This window comes from Chrysochloris asiatica, unplaced genomic scaffold (assembly GCF_000296735.1).
Source record: "Chrysochloris asiatica unplaced genomic scaffold, ChrAsi1.0 scaffold00007, whole genome shotgun sequence".
NCBI classification, from domain to species: Eukaryota; Metazoa; Chordata; class Mammalia; order Afrosoricida; family Chrysochloridae; genus Chrysochloris; species Chrysochloris asiatica.
In genome coordinates, this window is record NW_006408525.1 from 7,301,277 (window position 1) to 7,319,465 (window position 18,189).

Genomic DNA, 18,189 nt, shown 5'->3' on the forward strand with positions numbered 1-18,189 from the left:
TTCTTCAGAGAAACATGTGGTCGTCTATAAACATTCATAAGATTGGGAACCCTCTGGGGAAGTTCTGCTCTGTCCTATCAAGTTGCTATGAGTCAGAATTAATTTGAATGCTTAATCATGCCATCCGTGTATCTTCTGTGAGATGTCTATGCTTATTCACTGTCTCTCTGTCTTAAAAGAAGACCATGTCTTAATTTTCCCTTATAGAAAATCCTTTTAAATAAAAATATTCTTTAATTCTTTTGTGGTAATTGGTTTAATGCTGCAGTCTGCAAAGAAGTATTATCTTTTCCATTGCTTTTTTATAGCTGGTGACTTAAAATTTGATTATATAGGTTGTATTTTAAATTTATTTTAAATTTATCATCGTATTTTATTGATTAAATATAAACAACATGTATTGAAGGGAAAATAAAGTGTATTATAGTTTATTAATTGAAGGGGAAAGGAAAAATAAAATTATTAGACTTTAAAGATGCCATCGAGCTGATTCTGACTCATAGTGACCCTATATAGGGCAACTGGTGAGTTTGAACCGCCGACATTGCAGTTCACACTGACCTTGCTTATCCTACAATGCCACACCAAGACTTTGGATAATATATGGACCTGAATTTAAGACATATATTATTTAAGATATTACGAATATTAAGAAGTTGGTGATTCAGACCTACCAAACACACCAACTTGATGGTCCTTAAAAACAACCATCATTGAGAGTTTAACAAAGTATCTTTTAGGTAAGTATCATTTATTTGCCTAGTTCTGAAATGATAGTTGATTTTTTCAGATGAAAATATTTATTGCTTTCTTGTTAGTATTTATTTCTATATGACATTTTTAATATGTTTACTTTTAAGGTATTTAAAGAAATCCTGTTTTAACTATTGTGTTTATAGTTCCTAACTGCTTACTTTATAACTTCATTTTCAATAATAGAAGCATTTTTAAAAATTAGCTCTTTAAGTAGATGTATCCAACCCTTTTTAGTGAAATGAATTAAATGTGTAAATCCATAGCTTTGGCCATTGTAATGTATTACAATGAAGACTTTTACTCCATACTTTCTTTATAGATCTAGGTCAGCTGTAAAGTATGGAACATATTTTTGTGATAGAAATTTTGTCCAACACTCATGCTTGATAATTTACTGTAAAACAGTAAACTCGGGGGAAAAAATACCAGTTGAGATTTTTTTTTCATCTCTATTTTATGCTTAGAATGAAAAATACAAAATAACTTTATCCTACATGTTGGTATCTATGTATTACAAAGCCTAAAGAGTTGGACACAATTTAGAGGTCTTTAAGCAGCCATTTAGTAATAAAAATTGTATCATTTCTGCTTTTCTTCCAACCTTTGATTTTGCTTGAAATAAATTTAGTCATTCTTAAATGTGTCTCTCAAAATACCTGTTGGGAACTTCCCCCCTTAAATTATTAGGTTTGTCTTCTACATCATGCATGTACAAAGTTAAAACTTGTTTCGTATCTGTATATTTTGATACAACATGCATCCTTTCTGTTATGAAACATATTTATTGATTGATTGTTATGTGGAAAGCTTTTACAGCAGCCAGCTTTTGACTAAAATTGGGATTGTCTTGCTGTGTCTCATGGGAACAGTCACAACTTTTTTTAAAAAAGAAAACGGAGAACAAAAGGGTATGTAGGGTGGGTACATAACTATGTTTTGGCAGGAAGTATGGTGATTGCTCTGTGAATGTGTGACTTTGTTAAGACTCTTGTTTTAAAGAATTATCTTTCTCTATTAGACATTGAATGAGATGTTTTTTTCCATATATTAATAGAGTTTTTAGTTCTGCCAAGCCTTGTTCAGTCAGCTCTGAATTGAACCTTCAAAGCATTTGTTTTGTCTATTTTTACTGAGTGCTCTCTGCAGGAAGAGTCTCAGTTGTGAGGTTGTGTGGATGCCAGTGAAGTGATCAGCATTTGAGTTTCTAGTTTGCTCCAGCCTTAATGAGCTGCTAATTGAAAGTGACAAGCTGTTGTTTCCCTCCCAGTTGGTCTGGCACAATGTTAGATTTCTTTCATTATTAACTCATTCTTTCTCAGCAAAGGAATGGAACATGGTAAGAATTTTGACTTTGTGTCAGTTTTAGAGATTGAATTTAATTTTTCCCCTCTCATTCTAGTTTGGCCAATTGTATACAAGATGTTCTAAGAAGTTTCTCCCACCACTTTGCATTCTTTACCTCCACTGGCCTGTGACAACTCTTATTTTTATTGTTTTGCCTTTTCTAGATTTCCACATGAAGGAATGCACAGAGTCAATATTCTTTTATATCTTTCTTTCCCACATTGTTGTTTTTGTTGTTAAAGTGACATGGAATCTGTTCCGACTCATAGCGACTCTGTATTTCTGAGTCACGGCTGGTGAATTTGAACCATTGACCTTGCAGTTCAAACTGACCTTGCGGTCCAGTGCATTAACCCACAGTGCCACACCAGGCCTCCTTTTCCATGTAGCATAATGTTTTAGAGCTCCTCTATATTATGGAACCTGAAGTCCTGGTGTAGCACTGTGAAATAAAGCACTAGACTTCAAGGTCACTTTGAATCACAATATCAGCGGTTCAAACTCACTAGCCACACCTTGGAAACCCTATACAGGGTCACTATGAGTTGAAACAAACTCAGCAACACTTAATAACAACAAAAACAGTATTATGGAATGGATGACTAATTCTTTTTAATGGTTGAGTGTTAAAGTGACTTTTGAAATTTCAATAGAAATATATTGTTCATCACTTTCTTGTTCATCACTTAATTTTACCTATTGTACTGTAAAATTGGTGCTATTGGGTCAGCCCTGCGCTGTGAACTACAAGGTCGGCAATTCAAACCCACCAGCAGCTTCTCAGAACCCTATATAGGGTTGCTATGAGTCAGGACCAGCTAGACAGTACTTAACAACAACAGTGTAAATTTTAAAAAAATTTTGCTGAATGTAATTGAAAAATGGTTGCATCAACACACTGACAAGTAAATTCCAGAAATTAAAACTGGAATCAGAAGAAGATGTGTAATTAGAGCTGTCACTACTGACATAAGATGGTTCTTGACTGAAAGGAGAGAATATCAGAAAGATGCTTACTTGTAGTTTATTGACTATGTAAACATTTTTGACTATATGGTTCATGGCAAACTATGGGTAGCATTGCAAATAATAGGTGTTCCAGAATACTTAATTGTGCTCATCAGTAACCTGTATATAGACTGAGAGGAATTCATTATAACAGAGCACGGGGATACTGAATGGCTTAAAATCAGGAAAGGTGTGCACCAGAGCTTTATTCTTTCACCATACTTATTCAGTCTGTACACAGAATAGATAATCTAAGAAGCTGGGTTATATGAAAAAGAACATGGAGTCAGGATTGGAGGAAGACTCATTAACAACCTACGATATGCAGATGATATAAACTTGCTTGCGGAGAAGTGAAGGGGACTTAAAATACTGATGAAAATTGAAGTTGTCAAAGATTTCATTTTGCTTGGATCCACAATCAACACTCATGGAAGCAGCAGTCAGAACATCAAACAACATATTATCTTTGAAGTGTGAAAGAGCAAAGATATCACTTTACAGGACTTAGAATGTGCCTGACATAAGGCATGTTATGTTGTCGGGGACCGGCCTTGACATAGGAACTTGGTTCACGAGTGTTTGGTTCACGAGGAGGGGATATCCGGCGGCGAAAGGGATAGCAAAAGAATACACAGAATGACAGAAGGAGGGGGACAAAGAGGCACCCCGAAATCAGGGTGCAAGCATCACTGGTGGGCAGACTTGGGACTACAGGCATCGTGGCCTCTGCAGGCAGCAACTCATTACCCTGCAAACTGTACTGCATGCCCTCCAAGCCGTAATGCACACCTGGGCCAGCCTGCGCCTCTGTTTTATTTAGGGGAGGAGCTTCACACCAAGCTGGGAGGGACTAAGACAAGGTACAGCTGGCATACATAATTCTCCCACATTCAGGCAACTTTACATAGTACTTTGCTGGCTCGAATCCCAGGCCCACAACTTGGTTTCTCAGGCTCAATTAACATATCTATAGCCCCTGAGCTCAGTTGGGGGAAGGTGAAAGGGAAGGACAAAAGGCTTGGGAGGAGTCCCGCTGTTTTGACTTCCTGGGCCAGGTTTTCAGGAACTTGGCTGAATAGCCAGCACGTGGGACAGATTTAGGGAATATGGCTTTTTTGTCTATAGAACAAAGAACCGGGAAGTAGCTAAGCTATTTTCAGTTAATCCTTTGGAGAAGGGCTTAACCTTGAAACCTAACTGTCTCGGCTTTAGGAAAATATTACATTTATCTGTGGATATTAAGGGCTCATGTTTGGAATTAAATAAAAAACATAACTGAACACTAAGATGAAAAACTATTTGCCATGACTGCCAGTGGCCAGAATTTGTTCCTCAGAGCCTGTGGCCTGCATTGTCTGCAACACTCGGGTCCAGTGGGCCTCGAACTTCTGACCAGTTTTACACGGTCTGCAACATTATGTGAAAGATGGACAACAAATAAGGAAGACTGTAGAAGAATTAATGCAGTTGAGTTATGGTGTTGGAGAAGAACATCAAAAATACCATGAATTGTCAGAAGAACAAACAAATCTGTGTTGTTAGAATTACAGCGAGAATGCTCCTTAAAAGCCAGGATGGTGAGACTTTGGCTTTCAAACTTTGGCCATAGTATATTAGGAGGGACCAGTTCCTGGAGAAGGACATCATGCTTGCTGAAGTGGAAGGTTAGCAAAAAAGAGGGCGACTCTCAATTCGATGGATTGGCACAATGGTAGCAGCAATCATAATAGACTCTTATCCGTCCATTAAGTCTGGCCTTTAAAAAATAATTTTAGTTTTGTTCTACTTTTTTTTCAACCCTTTCTATCTGTGACCTATTGAGTCCTGGTCAGCTGGATACCATCCAGTTCCTCTGGTCTCAAACTAGATCTCTGTATTCCTTCCCTGAATAATTCTGCCCTCTTTAATTTATCCCTTGTCAAAACAGCAATTTTTAGATTTTTGGGGAACTCAAATTGTGGGATTTAAAAAATGTTACTTAAGTTTGAAGGATGAAAAGAAGCTTTAAGGGGCAAGATCAGGGCTGTATGGTGGTCTTGTAGGTAGGGCAGCCCTAGCTAGCCTCAGAGAATGAGCAGGTGCACTTTTGTGATGAAAAAGTTCCTCAGTACAACTTCCCTGGTCTTTCTCTCACCAATGCCAATTTCAATTTTTAAAAATTTCTTCATAAAAAGGAATATTCACTACTGAGAATAATAATTGGCTGTTCGTTTTTTTATGCATCACTTTAATTATGTTGAGGAATTTCCTTTTATTACTATTTTGCCGAGAGGTATTATTTTTTTTAATCAGGTTGAGAATTCCTTTGTTTCAGTGTTTTTATATATGTTATCACACTGCCTTTTAGTCTTATTGGTGCCCCTTTATAGGTAATATTTTGTTTTTCACACACTGCTCTCATAATTCTTTGTTTTTGGTTTTAGAAAGTTTGGTTACGCTGTGTCTTGGTGACTTTCAGTGTGGGGTTCTACTTTGTATGGGCTTAGTTGAGCTTTGTGGATGGGAACCTTCTGACCTTTCACAATATTTGGTACATTTTCTGTCAAAACACTTTCCAAAATATCTCTGTGCTTTTTATTTTTTTGCCTCCACTTCTGGAGTTCCAAGTACACATGAATTATGCCTCTTGATAATGTTCACATAAGTCTTAGATTTCTTCTTTTTTGTTCATTCTTTTTCTTTTTTTTTTCCTCAAAAAAGATGTACTGTCAAGTAAATTATCTTCAATTTTTCTGATTTGGAATTTTAATTTTACCAGATGCTGTTGTATACTTACAGAGATAATCACATGATTTTTATTTTACATAATGATAATTTGGTGGATGACTTATTTTTCTTTCCTAATTTTGTATTATTGCAGAAGATGTATTATGATCTTTCCTTGAAAGATAGAAGTCAATTTGCTCAAATTATTTTTAAAAGGGATTTTGAGATAATTTGTCAGTAAGGAAAGCTACTGGCAATTAGTAGAATTTACTGTGCTGACAACAACAAAACAGGGTCGCTATGGGTCGTAATCAACTCAACGGCACTTAACAACAACAACTGGTGTTGTAGTGGTTACGAATCAGGCTGTGAACCTTGAGGTCAGCAGTTCGAAACTACCAGCCTCTCCTCAGGAGAAAGACAAGGCTTTCTGCTTCCATAAAGATTTACAGGCTCAGAAACCCTGTACAGGGTCGCTATGGGTAGGAACCAACTTGATGGCACTTAACAACAACAACAGCTTATATTATAAAGAGCTTTGGTAGCATAATGGTTACAAATCTGGCTGCTAACCTCATGGTCAGCAGTTCGAAACTCCCAGCGGCTCTGCTGGAGGAAGATGAGGCTTTCTGCGCCCGTAAAGAGTTCCAACCTTGGAAACCCTGTGTCAGGGTCGCTATAAGTCGGACCTGACTCCACGGCACTTAACAACTTTTATTATGAGTTTTTAATAGAGGCTTTTTACTTCTTTTAGCACGAGTCCTCCCTACTGCTGTGTGGATCTATATTCACTTCGCACTGGTGAGATGGTCAAGTCCATTCAGTTTAAAACACCGATCTATGATCTCCACTGTAATAAGCGGTAAGCATTTTTTTTTTTTTTGTCTCCTAATTCTTAAGATAATATATATACTGGGCATCTAGTGTTCTGAGTACAATGACTAGATTGATTTTTATAAAAAGAAAACAGATCTCAGGGAAATACCATCAGAATTTTGCTAAATGCAGTTTTTCTTTAGATTATAAATGTTTTCAAACTTTCACTTTAGAGTTGTCAGTTCATTTAAATTCAGCTTAGTGGGTCATAACAAGCATTCAGAAAAATAAAATTGGAACTGAATATATAAGTAAACATGAAGTCTTGTGTATGTTTCTTTGTAGTTACTGGTTTATATGTGACATGTAATATTCCAATGAAGTATCATCATAGCGTTCATTAAGCCTGTTTCTGGAATGTAAGAAATATTTTAAAAATTAATTCTTTTACCTTACATGTCACAAAGTATCTGTGTAGAATATCCTGTAAGTTTATTTCATTATAAAAGTGCTAGGAAAATATTCAGATACAAAGTCTTCTACTTGAACCACTAGTGATAATGAAAAATTAGTTTATATTAGCACATTAGAGCAGGAGACCTTAGGAATCCTGTTACTCGATGCCATTTGAGAAAATGAGTTACTTGCATAATAAATGTCTGGTTAAAGGTCATAGATGCAGATTTTAAATCTTACATTTCATCAAAAGGCAAACACTTGAAATATAGAAAATAAAATTGTCTTCCATGTCAATAAATTTAAAAGTAAAAAGTTTCTTTGATTAGAGTTTAAAAAGATGTTTCATAAAGTGAGTATAAAAAGTTTAAAGTAAAAGACATATGTGATAAATGCACAATGAAGAGAAGTCTTGATACTAATTATAGAAGAGTTTGAGTTTAAATATGAAAACATAAGTTATGATAAAGAAAAAGCCCTCATTGATACAGTGTAATCCATAGTGAGCACCTAATTCTTATGAATATTTATGCTCCTAATAATAATAATATCAAGAGTCATAACATTATAGAGAAATACTCTTTATAACGGAGGTTGAGGACATTTTTTTCTACCAAAATTTTTAATGTAATTTGCAGACCATGCAAAACTATCAACTTAAAAATTAGCCTGCTATATTTGGTGAAACATGGTGTGGTGCTGTTGGTTAATGTGCCAGACTGCAAAGCCATTTGAACTGCAAGGTTGGTGGCTCAAGCTTACCAGCTGCTCCTTGGAAACCCTATTACAGGGTCGCTGTGGGTCAGGATCGACTCGATGGCACTTAAGAACAACAACAATGTAGTGGCTAAGGTGCTCTGGTAGCATCGTGGTTATCAATTAGGCTGTAAACCTTAAGGTCAGCAGTTCCAAACTACCTGCTGTTCCCTGGGAGAAAGATGAGGTGTTCTGCTTCCGTAAAGATTTACAGCCTTGGAAACTCTATACAGGGTCGCTATGAGATGGAACTGACTCCACGGCACATAACCACCACTACCAATGCAATGGCTGGAACTTCGGTTGCGTTTCAGGTCAGACCAAATGATTTTGTGGGCCTTAAGCGACCTGTGGAGTCCTGCTATGGTGCTGTGGGTTAATGTGCTGGACTGCAAAGTCAGTTTGAACCAAAAGGTTGGCAGTTCAAGCTCACCAGCTGCTCCTTGGAAACCCTGTACAAGTTTGCTGTGTATTGGAACCAACTTGACGGCATTTACCAACAATAACAAATGGCCTGCGGGCCAGATATTCCCTACCCCTACTTTATAATAGTGACAGGATTTTGTAAGTATTCATTGTATGTTATCCAGATATTAAAAATGATATGTTGTTGTTAAGTTTCCTTGAGTCGGTTCTAACCCATAGCAACCCTGTATAGGGTTTCTGAGGAGCAACTAGTAAGCTTGAACTGCCAATCTTGTGGTTCAAATGACTTTACAGTCTAGCACATTATTCCATAGTGCCACACCAAAATTGATATAAAAGAATTAAATTATATTATGGAGAAGTTGAATTCAGTAGATAAACATTTAACCCAGAAAATAGTAATTTTACCTCTTTTTAAGGTGTTTTTTGCTGTCACAAAGTGGAACACATTCCAAAAGGGGAATTAGTACATTTTTAGATGGCAGTTATTTTCTATTATATGTGCCACCACTTGCCTATCAGTTTGTCTTATTGTGGTGGCTTGTGTGTTGCTGTGATGCTGGAAGCCATCACCACTGATATTGTAAGGACCAGCACGGTTACCCGTATTGGACAGGGTTCAGTGGAACTTCCAAACTAAGACAGACTAGGAAGAAGAAGAGTTGGATCACTTTTGACTACTTAGCCACTGAATCTGAATATTCAGCAAAGCATTGTCTGATAGAGAGCCAGAAGATATTCTCTCAGGTTGGAAAGCACTCAAAATACAACAGGGGAAGAGGTCCCTCCTCAAAGTAGTGGGGTGATGGTGGTGTGCTGTCCAGTCGGTTCCAACTCATATGAACCCTGTATAGGGTTTCTGAGACTGTACATCTTTGCGGGAGCAGAAAGCCCTATCTTTTTCCCGCAGATTGACTGGTGGGCTCAAACCACTGACCTTGTGGCTCGCAGTCTAGTACATACCCTAAAGAGCCACCGTGCCTCAAAGTAGAGCTGATCTTAATACAGTGGATGGAGCAGAGCTTTCAGGACCTTCATTGGCTGTTGGGGCACAACTCCAAAGGAGAAGAAACAGCTGTAAACAATACTTAATAATTGGAACATGGAATGTACGGTATGAATCTAGGAAAATTGGAAGTTCTCAAAATGAAATGGAAGACATAAAGATAAACATTCTAGGCTGAAATGAATAGGTATGGTGCATTTTAAATCAGACAGTCCTATCGTTTACTAAATGACTTTGGAATGACAAGTTGAAGGGAATGGTGTCGCATTCATCCTCATAAAGAGCATCTCAAGATCTGTCTTGAAATACAGTGGTGTCTGTGACAGGAAAATATCTATATGTCTACAAGGAAGACCAGTTAATATGACTACTGTTCAAATTTACACACCAACCACTGATGCCAATGATGATGAAGTTGAAGAATTCTGTTATCTTTTTCTCTCTGAAATTGATCATGCATGCAGTCAAGATGCATTGATAATTACTGGTGATTGGAATGCGAAAGTTGGAAATAAAGCAGAAGAGTCTATAATTGTAAAATACGTGTCTTTGGTGATAAACAGTGACTTCTTCATTGCAAATACCTTTTTTCAGCAGCTTAAATGACAACTGTAAACATGGACCTCACCAAATGGAATACACAGGAATCAAATTGACTACATCTTTTGGAAGAAATAATAGAAAGGGTCAATATTACCATCCAAAACACTGACTGAAGGCCAGAGAATTGTGGAAGGACATCAAAAGCATTGTACATGAAGAAGGCATAAGATCATTAAAAAGAGAAAGAGCAGAATGCATGTCAGAAGAGACTCTGAAACTTAATCTTTTTTTTTTTTTTTAAATTAAATGTTTTTATTTTGGATTGAGTGAAAGTTTACAGGGTACATCATCAGCTTCACATTCAACCATTCATATAGCTTGTTTTATTACATTGATTATTATCCCCTCCATATATCATCAGTTAACAGTGTTTCTCTCTATCCTCTTTAGCTTTTTTTTTTTTTGGTTGGATCGGGGGGGACTTGCCTTTTTGGAATTTACAGTCTCGGCTTTTAGGGAAGGTTTTTACATTTGTCTGTGGATATCCAGGGCTCATGTATGAGATTACTAATAAGCATTACTGAATAATCAGATGAGGGACAGTTTGCTATGTCTACTAGGTATGAAACTTAATCTTGAACAAAGAGAAGCTAAGCAACTAGAAATGATGAAGTAACAGAGCTGTACAGAAAAATTTGCAGAGCAACTTGATGATGAAATATGCTAAGATCTAGAGTTAGAAATTTACACCTTCGGAAACCCTGTACAGGGTTGCTATGGGTCGGACCTGACTCGACGGCACTTAACAACAACAACAACAGAGTTAGAAAACCAAAATGGAAGAGCACACTCATCATTTTTCAAGCTGGAAGAACTGAAGAAAAAAATCAAGCTTCAGTTGCAATATTGAAGGATTCTATGAGCAAATGTTGAATGATGCAGGAAGCATCTAAAGAAGATGGAAGGAATACACAAAGTCACTGTACCAAAAAAAAAAAAAAAGGTTGATGTTCAACCATTTCAAGAAGTAGCATATGATCAAGAACTGAAGATATTGAAGAAGTCCAAGCTACACTGAAGGCATTGGTGAAAAACAGTGGTCCAGGAATTGATGAATACTTGAATAGTACTTGATAGAGTGGAGGAGGCAATTTGGAGTGGAATGTGTTTATAAATAAATAAAGATAATAAAATTAGGAAGTAAGCCTCACTGAAACTGGGTATCAACACTGACCCAGAAGATTGACCACTCCCCAACGTCACCATCCCAAACCCACCATTTCTAAAAGAAAACCAGCTGTTTGATTGCTTGAAACAAGAAACTTGCATAAAGCGCACACCCTCCTCTATGGCATCTCCATATAATTGTTTGTTATTGCTAATCTGGGAAAATCCTGCACATGATTTTTCAAGACTTCTCAGTTCACATGAAGCCGATGTTGTTTTGTGCGCTGTAGTTTATTGTACTCACAGAGACCTAATAGGATAGAGGTGTCCTGTTCCATACAGATTCCTAGGGTCTCATTTTTTGCAGGAGCGGATCACAAACTGACAGCTTTTTGGTTAGCAGCCGATCCTTTAAGCATTGCACTACCAGCTTTTTTTCTGAAGGCACCAGAACAGAGTATTAGAATATTGTGCTTTGATCGAAGAGTTTTATATCTGTGCTTTACAATAAGCAACCAGAGCCACATCAGAAGGAACCCTGGAGTGGGAAAAATGGAATGGAACCCTGGGATGGCTGGATGCCTGTTCATTGAAACAAAAGCTGTACTTGGAGCAAGTAGTGGTGATTGTAATGAAGAATTTTTCTAAGTAGGCATTGGTTCAGAATGAGGGCACATTGTTGTTACTTAGTGCCGTTCAGTGGTTGCAGCTCCTATTGACCACACACAGGGTTTCCATGGAGCAGCTGGTGGGTTTGAACTAAAAACATTGAGGTTAGTCCACTGCTTAACCTTCAGTACCCCACTAGGACTCCACAAATCAGCATTAAATAAAGCATGATGACAAAGGTGACCACAGTGCTTTGAATGTGTGTGACTCTCTATGTTGTTGTTGTTATTAAGGTACCAACTCACAGTGACCCTGCATAGGGTTTCTGAGGAGTGGCTGGTGAGTTTGAACTGCCGATCCAGTGTTTTATTCTATTGCCCCACACCAAGACTTTGTGGCTCTCTGTAGTCCTGTTAATAATCCAGTCTTATGCATAATCTCACTATGTGTGTCCCATCCCAGAGTTTCCACCTGTAATTTTTCTAGAAACGTTCCAGTTACTGTAATGAATTACTCACATTGTAAATGTTCAGATCTGTTGAACTTGTTCAAACCTATACAGAACTCTGCATTGCAGGCCATGTAAGAATTGTCCGTAAGTCAAACATTCATAGCCCAGGGACTGCCTGCATGTGAAAATCCATTATGATTGATTTTTCTTATAAAAAGTTATTTATTCATATTTGTTTTCATTTTGGCTATATATAATACATGGCTTTATTTTATGTATGGCATCCTGGTGTGGTGTGTAGGATAAGCATTGGACTGCCCACCACAAGGTTGGTGGATCAAACCCTTTGACCAGTCCATATTTAGAAACCCTGCATGAATCAGAACCAACTCAATGACAATTCTAAATTGAACTGAAAATGCATGATAGATGTAATGGTAAAATATGAAACTGCTACCTGAAAACACAGAAGAAAAATCTTTGTGACCTTAGATTAAGCAAGATATTCGTAGCTATGGCATCTCATTAAAATTCAAAATTTGCTCTATGAAAGATACTGTAAGCAGTTTCAACAAATATGTCAGGGTAAAGACAAGTTTTAAAATGTTAAATGAAGTTGGGAATTAGTTGTTGGACTGAAGCTAAATTGGAACTTTAAGCAAGTCATGTTTGTAGAGGTGACAAAAGGTGATTGCAGAGTGTCCCTGCTTGGGGACACTGAACTTCTGCTAAGGCTGATGTATAATTTGGAAATGTAAAAGATTGCTGGTTGAACAATATGATGAGCGTAACTGATGTCACTGAAATATACATATGAAGATTGTTGATATTTTCTTTCTTAAATAGATTTGCCTGTCTCAAAAAAGAAAAAAAAGTTATCTGTATATTAAATAAATTTTTATGAATTTTCCATTTGATTTCTTAAATGAGTATTAAGCTTGGCTATTCATATTAATATTTTACAAGTACTTTAATATTTTAAAAGTGAGCATATTTTAGCATAGAATATTCTTAATATTTTATAAATCTTTGTTCCTAGGAAAAATATAATTTACACTGATTCTGATTAAATACATGGAATTAGTCAGATATAACTCATTTACACTGCATAGCAGTTGCCCTAATTTATCTTTTGTTGGGAAAGGAGATGTGATGGTACAGTGGGTTAAGCATCAGGCTGCTATAGCTAGGTGGTGGTGGTGGTGGTTATGCGCCGTGGAGTCGGTACCAACTCATAGCGACCCTGTACAGGGTTTCTGAGGCTGTAAATCTTCACAGGAGCAGAAAGCCTCATATTTCTCCCACGGAGCAGCTGGTAGTTTCGAACTGCTGACCTTAAGGTTCGCAGCCCGATTTGTAATCACTACGCTACCAGAGGTATACTCTGTTAATCTCAAAGGCTTTATATAAAGTTTACTCTGTTAATCTTAAAGGACACCACTGAGGTTGTTTCAGAAATGGTATTTTAAAAATTAGCAGTTTCTATGAGGTTAGGAAAAAATTGCTGGTGGCACCGTAGGTTAGGCATTTGGCTGCTAACTGCAGAGGTAGTGGTTCAAATCCACCAGCAGCTCCTTGGGAGAAGGATGACCCTGTCAGACTAACAAGCAGTTCTCCTCTGTCCTGTACGGTTGCTAAAAATCAGAATCCACTTGATGGCAGTTGGTTTGGTTTATGTTGTGAAATCCAGCATTTTAAATAACAGGTGGCATAAATCCATTTTACATTTAATTCCATAGCTCAGAGTTGATTGATTTCATCAGTCTGTGTGTGAGAGAGGTAATTTAGAGTTTAAATAAATGAAAACAAAATGAGTAAAATTCTCATGAGGTTCTGTTTTGATCATTTTTCTGTTTTTAACCCTTCCTATACTCGTGTGCCACCACTCGTCTGTCAGTTTGTCATCTATGGTGGCTTGTGAGTTGCTGTCATTCTGAAAGCTATGCCACAGGTATTTTAAATACCAGCAGGGTCACCCATGGTAGACAGGTTTCAGATGAGCTTCCAGACAGAGACAGAGTAGGAAGAAGGAGTGATGAACTACTTCTGAACATTTAGTCACTGAAAACCTTAGGAATCGCAGAGAAACACTTATAGTGCTGGAAAATGAGCCCCTCAGGTTGGAAGGCACTCAAAATGTGACTAGGGAAGAGCTGCCTCCTCAAAGTAGAGTTGACCGTGATGACGTGAATGGAGTAAAGTCCGTGGGAGAAATTCAGCCCTTGGGACCTTCATTTGCTGATGGGGCACAATTCAAAATGAAGAGAAACAACTGTAAACATCAGTTAATAATTGGAACATGGAGTGTACAAAATATGAATCTGTGAAAAATGGAAGTTGTTCAAAATGAATTGCAATGTATAAACATCAATATCTTGGGCCTTAGTGAGCTGAAATGGACTGGTATTGGCCATTTTGAATCTGATAACCACATGGTTTACTATGCTGGGAATGACAAATTGAAGAGGAATGGTGTTGCATTCATCATCAAAAAGAACATATCCAGATCAGTCATGAGGTACAGTGCTGTCTGTGATAGGATAATATCCATGTGCCTTAAGGGAAGCCCAGTTAATACCACTATTATTCACATTTACACACCAACCACTAAAGCCAGTGAGGATGAAATAGAAGAATTTTACCAACTTCTTCAATCTGATATTGATCAAACAAGCAATCAAGATGTAGTGATCATTACCAGTGATTGGAATGCAAAGGTTGGGAGCAAAGAGGAAGGATCAGTAGTTGGAAAACATGGCTGTGGTAATAGAAATGATGCTGGAGATCGCATGATAGAATTCTGCAAAATCAATGATTTGTTCATTTCAAATACTTTCTTAAGACAGCATAAGAGACGACTATACACATGGACCTCACCAGATGGAATACATAGAAATCAAATTGGCTACATCTGAAGAAAGAGACGATGGAAAAGCTTCATATCATGAGTCAAAACATGGCCAGGGGCAGACCGTGGAACAGACCATCAACTGCTCATATGCAAATTCAAACTGAAGCTGAAGAGAATGAAAACAAGTTCACGAGAGCCAAAATATGACGTTGAATATATCTCACCTGAATTTAGAGATAATTTGAAAAACAGATTTGATACATTAAACACTAAAAACCGAAGACCAGAAGAGTTGTGGGATGACATCAAGAACATTATGCATGAAGAAAGCAAAACGTCAGTTAAGTAGACAAGAAAGAAGGAAAAGGTCAAAATGGATGTCAGAAGAAACTGAAATTTGCTCCCTAGCGTAGAGATGCTAAAGCAAATGGGAAAAATGAGGAGGTTCAAGAACTGAACAGAAAATTTCAAAGATCAGCTTGAGAAGATAAAGCTAAATATTACAATAAAATGTGCAAAGATCTGGAGTCAGAAAACCAAAAAGGAAGAACACACTAAGCATTTCCCAAGCTGTGGGAAACTGAATTACAAATTCAAGCCTCAATTTTCGTACTTGCAAGATTCTCTGGGCAAATTATTAAATGATGCAGAAAGTATCAAGAGAAGATGGAAGGAATAGTAGCATGTGATCAAGAGCCAATGATACTGAAGGAAGAAATCCAAGGTGCATTGAAGGAATTGGCAAAGAACAAGGCACCAGAAATTGATGGAATAAAAATTAAAATCTTTCAAGAAAGTGATGCAGCACAGGAGGCACTCACTCATCTCTGCCAAGAAATTTGGAAGACAATTATCTGGCTGACTGATTGGAAGAGATCCGTATTTGTGCCCATACCAAAGAGAGCTGACCCAACAGAAAGCAGAAATCATCAGACAATCTCTTTGATATCCCATGTGAGTAAAGTTTTACTAAAGGTAATACAGAAACGACTGCAAGCATACACTGACAGAGAACTTCCAGAGGTTCAAACCGGATTCAGAAGAGACAGTGGAATGAGGGTTATCATTGCTGATGTCTGATGGGTCTTGCCTGAAAGCAGAGAATATCAGAAAGATGTTTACCTGTGGTTTATTGACTACGCAAAGGCTTTTGATTGTGTGGATCATGACAAGCTATGGACAAAATTGCGAAGTATGAACATTCTGTAACACTTAATTATGCTCATGAGGACTCTGTACATGGAACAAGAGTCAGTTGTTCGAACAGAACATGGGAAGAGTGGATGGTTTAAAATTAAGAAAGATGTGTGACAGGGTTGTATTTTTTCACCATACTTATTCAAACTGTTTGCTGAACATGTAATCTGAGAAGCTGGGTTATATGAAGAAAAATGTGGCATCAGTATTGGAGGAAGACTCATTAACAACCAGTGATATGCATATGATACAGCCTTGCTTGCTGAAAGTGAAGAGGACTTAAAATATTTACTGATGAAGATCAAAGAATATGGCTTTTGGTATCGATTGCATCTCAATGTAAAGAAAACAAAAATGCTCACTACTGGACCAGTAAACAACATTCTTATCAATGGAGAAAAGATTAAAGTTGTCAAGGATTTCATTCTTCTTGGATCAACTACACTCATGGAAACAGCAGTCATGAAATCAAATGACGTATTGCATTAGGCAAATCTGCTACACAAGAACTTTTAAAAGTGTTGAAAAGCAGAGATGTCAGCTTGAGGACTAAGGTATGCCTGACCCAAGCCATAATATTTTCAGTAACCTCATTTGCATGTGAAAGTTGGACAGTAAATAAGGAATACTGTAGAAGAATTGATGCTTTTGAGTTATGGTGTTGGAGGAGAATATTGAAGGTGCCATGGGCTGCCCATAGAACCACCAGATCTGTGTTGGAAGAAGTGCAGCCAGAGTGCTCCTTGGAGGCCAAGATGGCCAAAATTTGTCTCTTATACTTGGGACATATTGTCAGGAGGGACCAGTCTCTGGAGAAGGATATCATGTTTGGTAAGGTGGAGGGACAGAGGAAAAGAGGAAGACCCCCAGCGAGATGGATTGGCTAAGTGGCAGCATCAGTGGGCTCAAGTGTGGTAACATTTGTGAGGTTGGCCCAGGATCTGGGGCAGTGTTTCGTTCTGTGCATAATGTCACTATGAGTCAGCACCGACTCGATGGCACCTAACAACAACAACATCCTGGTGTGGTGCTGTGCATTAATGCGCCTGATTGCGAAGCCATTTGAACTGCAACGTCAGCGGTTCAAGCTCACCAGTGACTCCTCGGAAACCCTATACAGGGTCGCTATGGATAGGAACCGACTCAACAGCACTTAAGAACAGCAATATCAATCCTTCCTAAAAATAGTGTTTTATGGTTTATATTTTTTTCTAGCCTAAATATTATTAAAACTACTGATTTTTGCTTCTGTCTTTTAATTATATTGATAGATACTTGTTTTCTTCTCAATAATTTAACTCATTCACTTTTTTTTTTCCCTTTTTGGTGTCTTTTACCCTTTGCCCCAATTTTAGGATCCTCGTCGTAGTCTTGCAGGAGAAAATTGCTGCCTTTGACAGCTGTACTTTCACAAAAAAATTCTTTGTCACAAGTAGGTACCAAATTATTTTCTATCATATGTGCTTGAGTTTATGCTACTTACTTGACAAAGTTAGCAAACTAATTGTAATCATACATTTTTTGTCAGCGTTTTATGGATTTTCACTTTTGATGGCATTCCTGTGGTTCTATGGGTGCCCTCAAATTAAATTCTACAAGTTTTTGATATGTGTTTTGTACTTACATTTTCTGTTATAGTACTGAGCAAGTTATATACTTTGCTCAGTTTCTCCTTGTATGAAAACATTTGATAGTTATGGTCAGTGTCATGGTACCTATTTATTTGTTAGACTTTTGAAGCAGTTATTAAATTACGTAGTTAAAGTACATGCTTGAGGGAAACTCGATTACCCTATATAATGGATGAGAAAGAACTATGTTATTGAAATGTGGCAGTCATTCTTTCTCTCTCTCCCTTCCTAATCCTCCACACCTTGTACAATTGTAGCAATAAACATAGAATGCAGGATCCAAACTTTCATCCTTAACCTCTCAAAAGCCTGGGGTTTGAGCTATGCTAATTTTAAAGAACAAATTCTAGTTTTTAAAAAGCAAAATCCTTTCAATTTGCCTGGAAGGGTGGGAAATGATCCTTTTTTAGCTTCATGTTTTAGTTCCTTCCTCCTCCCATTCCTCATTAGTTTTTCTAACTTC

General features: G+C 37.4%; 1 protein-coding gene across 2 annotated transcripts in view; it reads left to right on the forward strand.

Annotated features, from left to right (window-relative positions):
• BCAS3 (breast carcinoma amplified sequence 3) overlaps positions 1 to 18,189 on the forward strand; it is a 701,971-nt gene that overhangs the window by 145,413 nt on the left and 538,369 nt on the right. For both annotated transcript variants that reach the window (XM_006832356.1, XM_006832357.1), the window contains exons 8-9: positions 6,572 to 6,679; positions 17,451 to 17,527. In XM_006832356.1, coding sequence (XP_006832419.1) covers positions 6,572 to 6,679; positions 17,451 to 17,527 — 185 coding nt within the window. The remainder of the gene's footprint in view (positions 1 to 6,571; positions 6,680 to 17,450; positions 17,528 to 18,189) is intronic.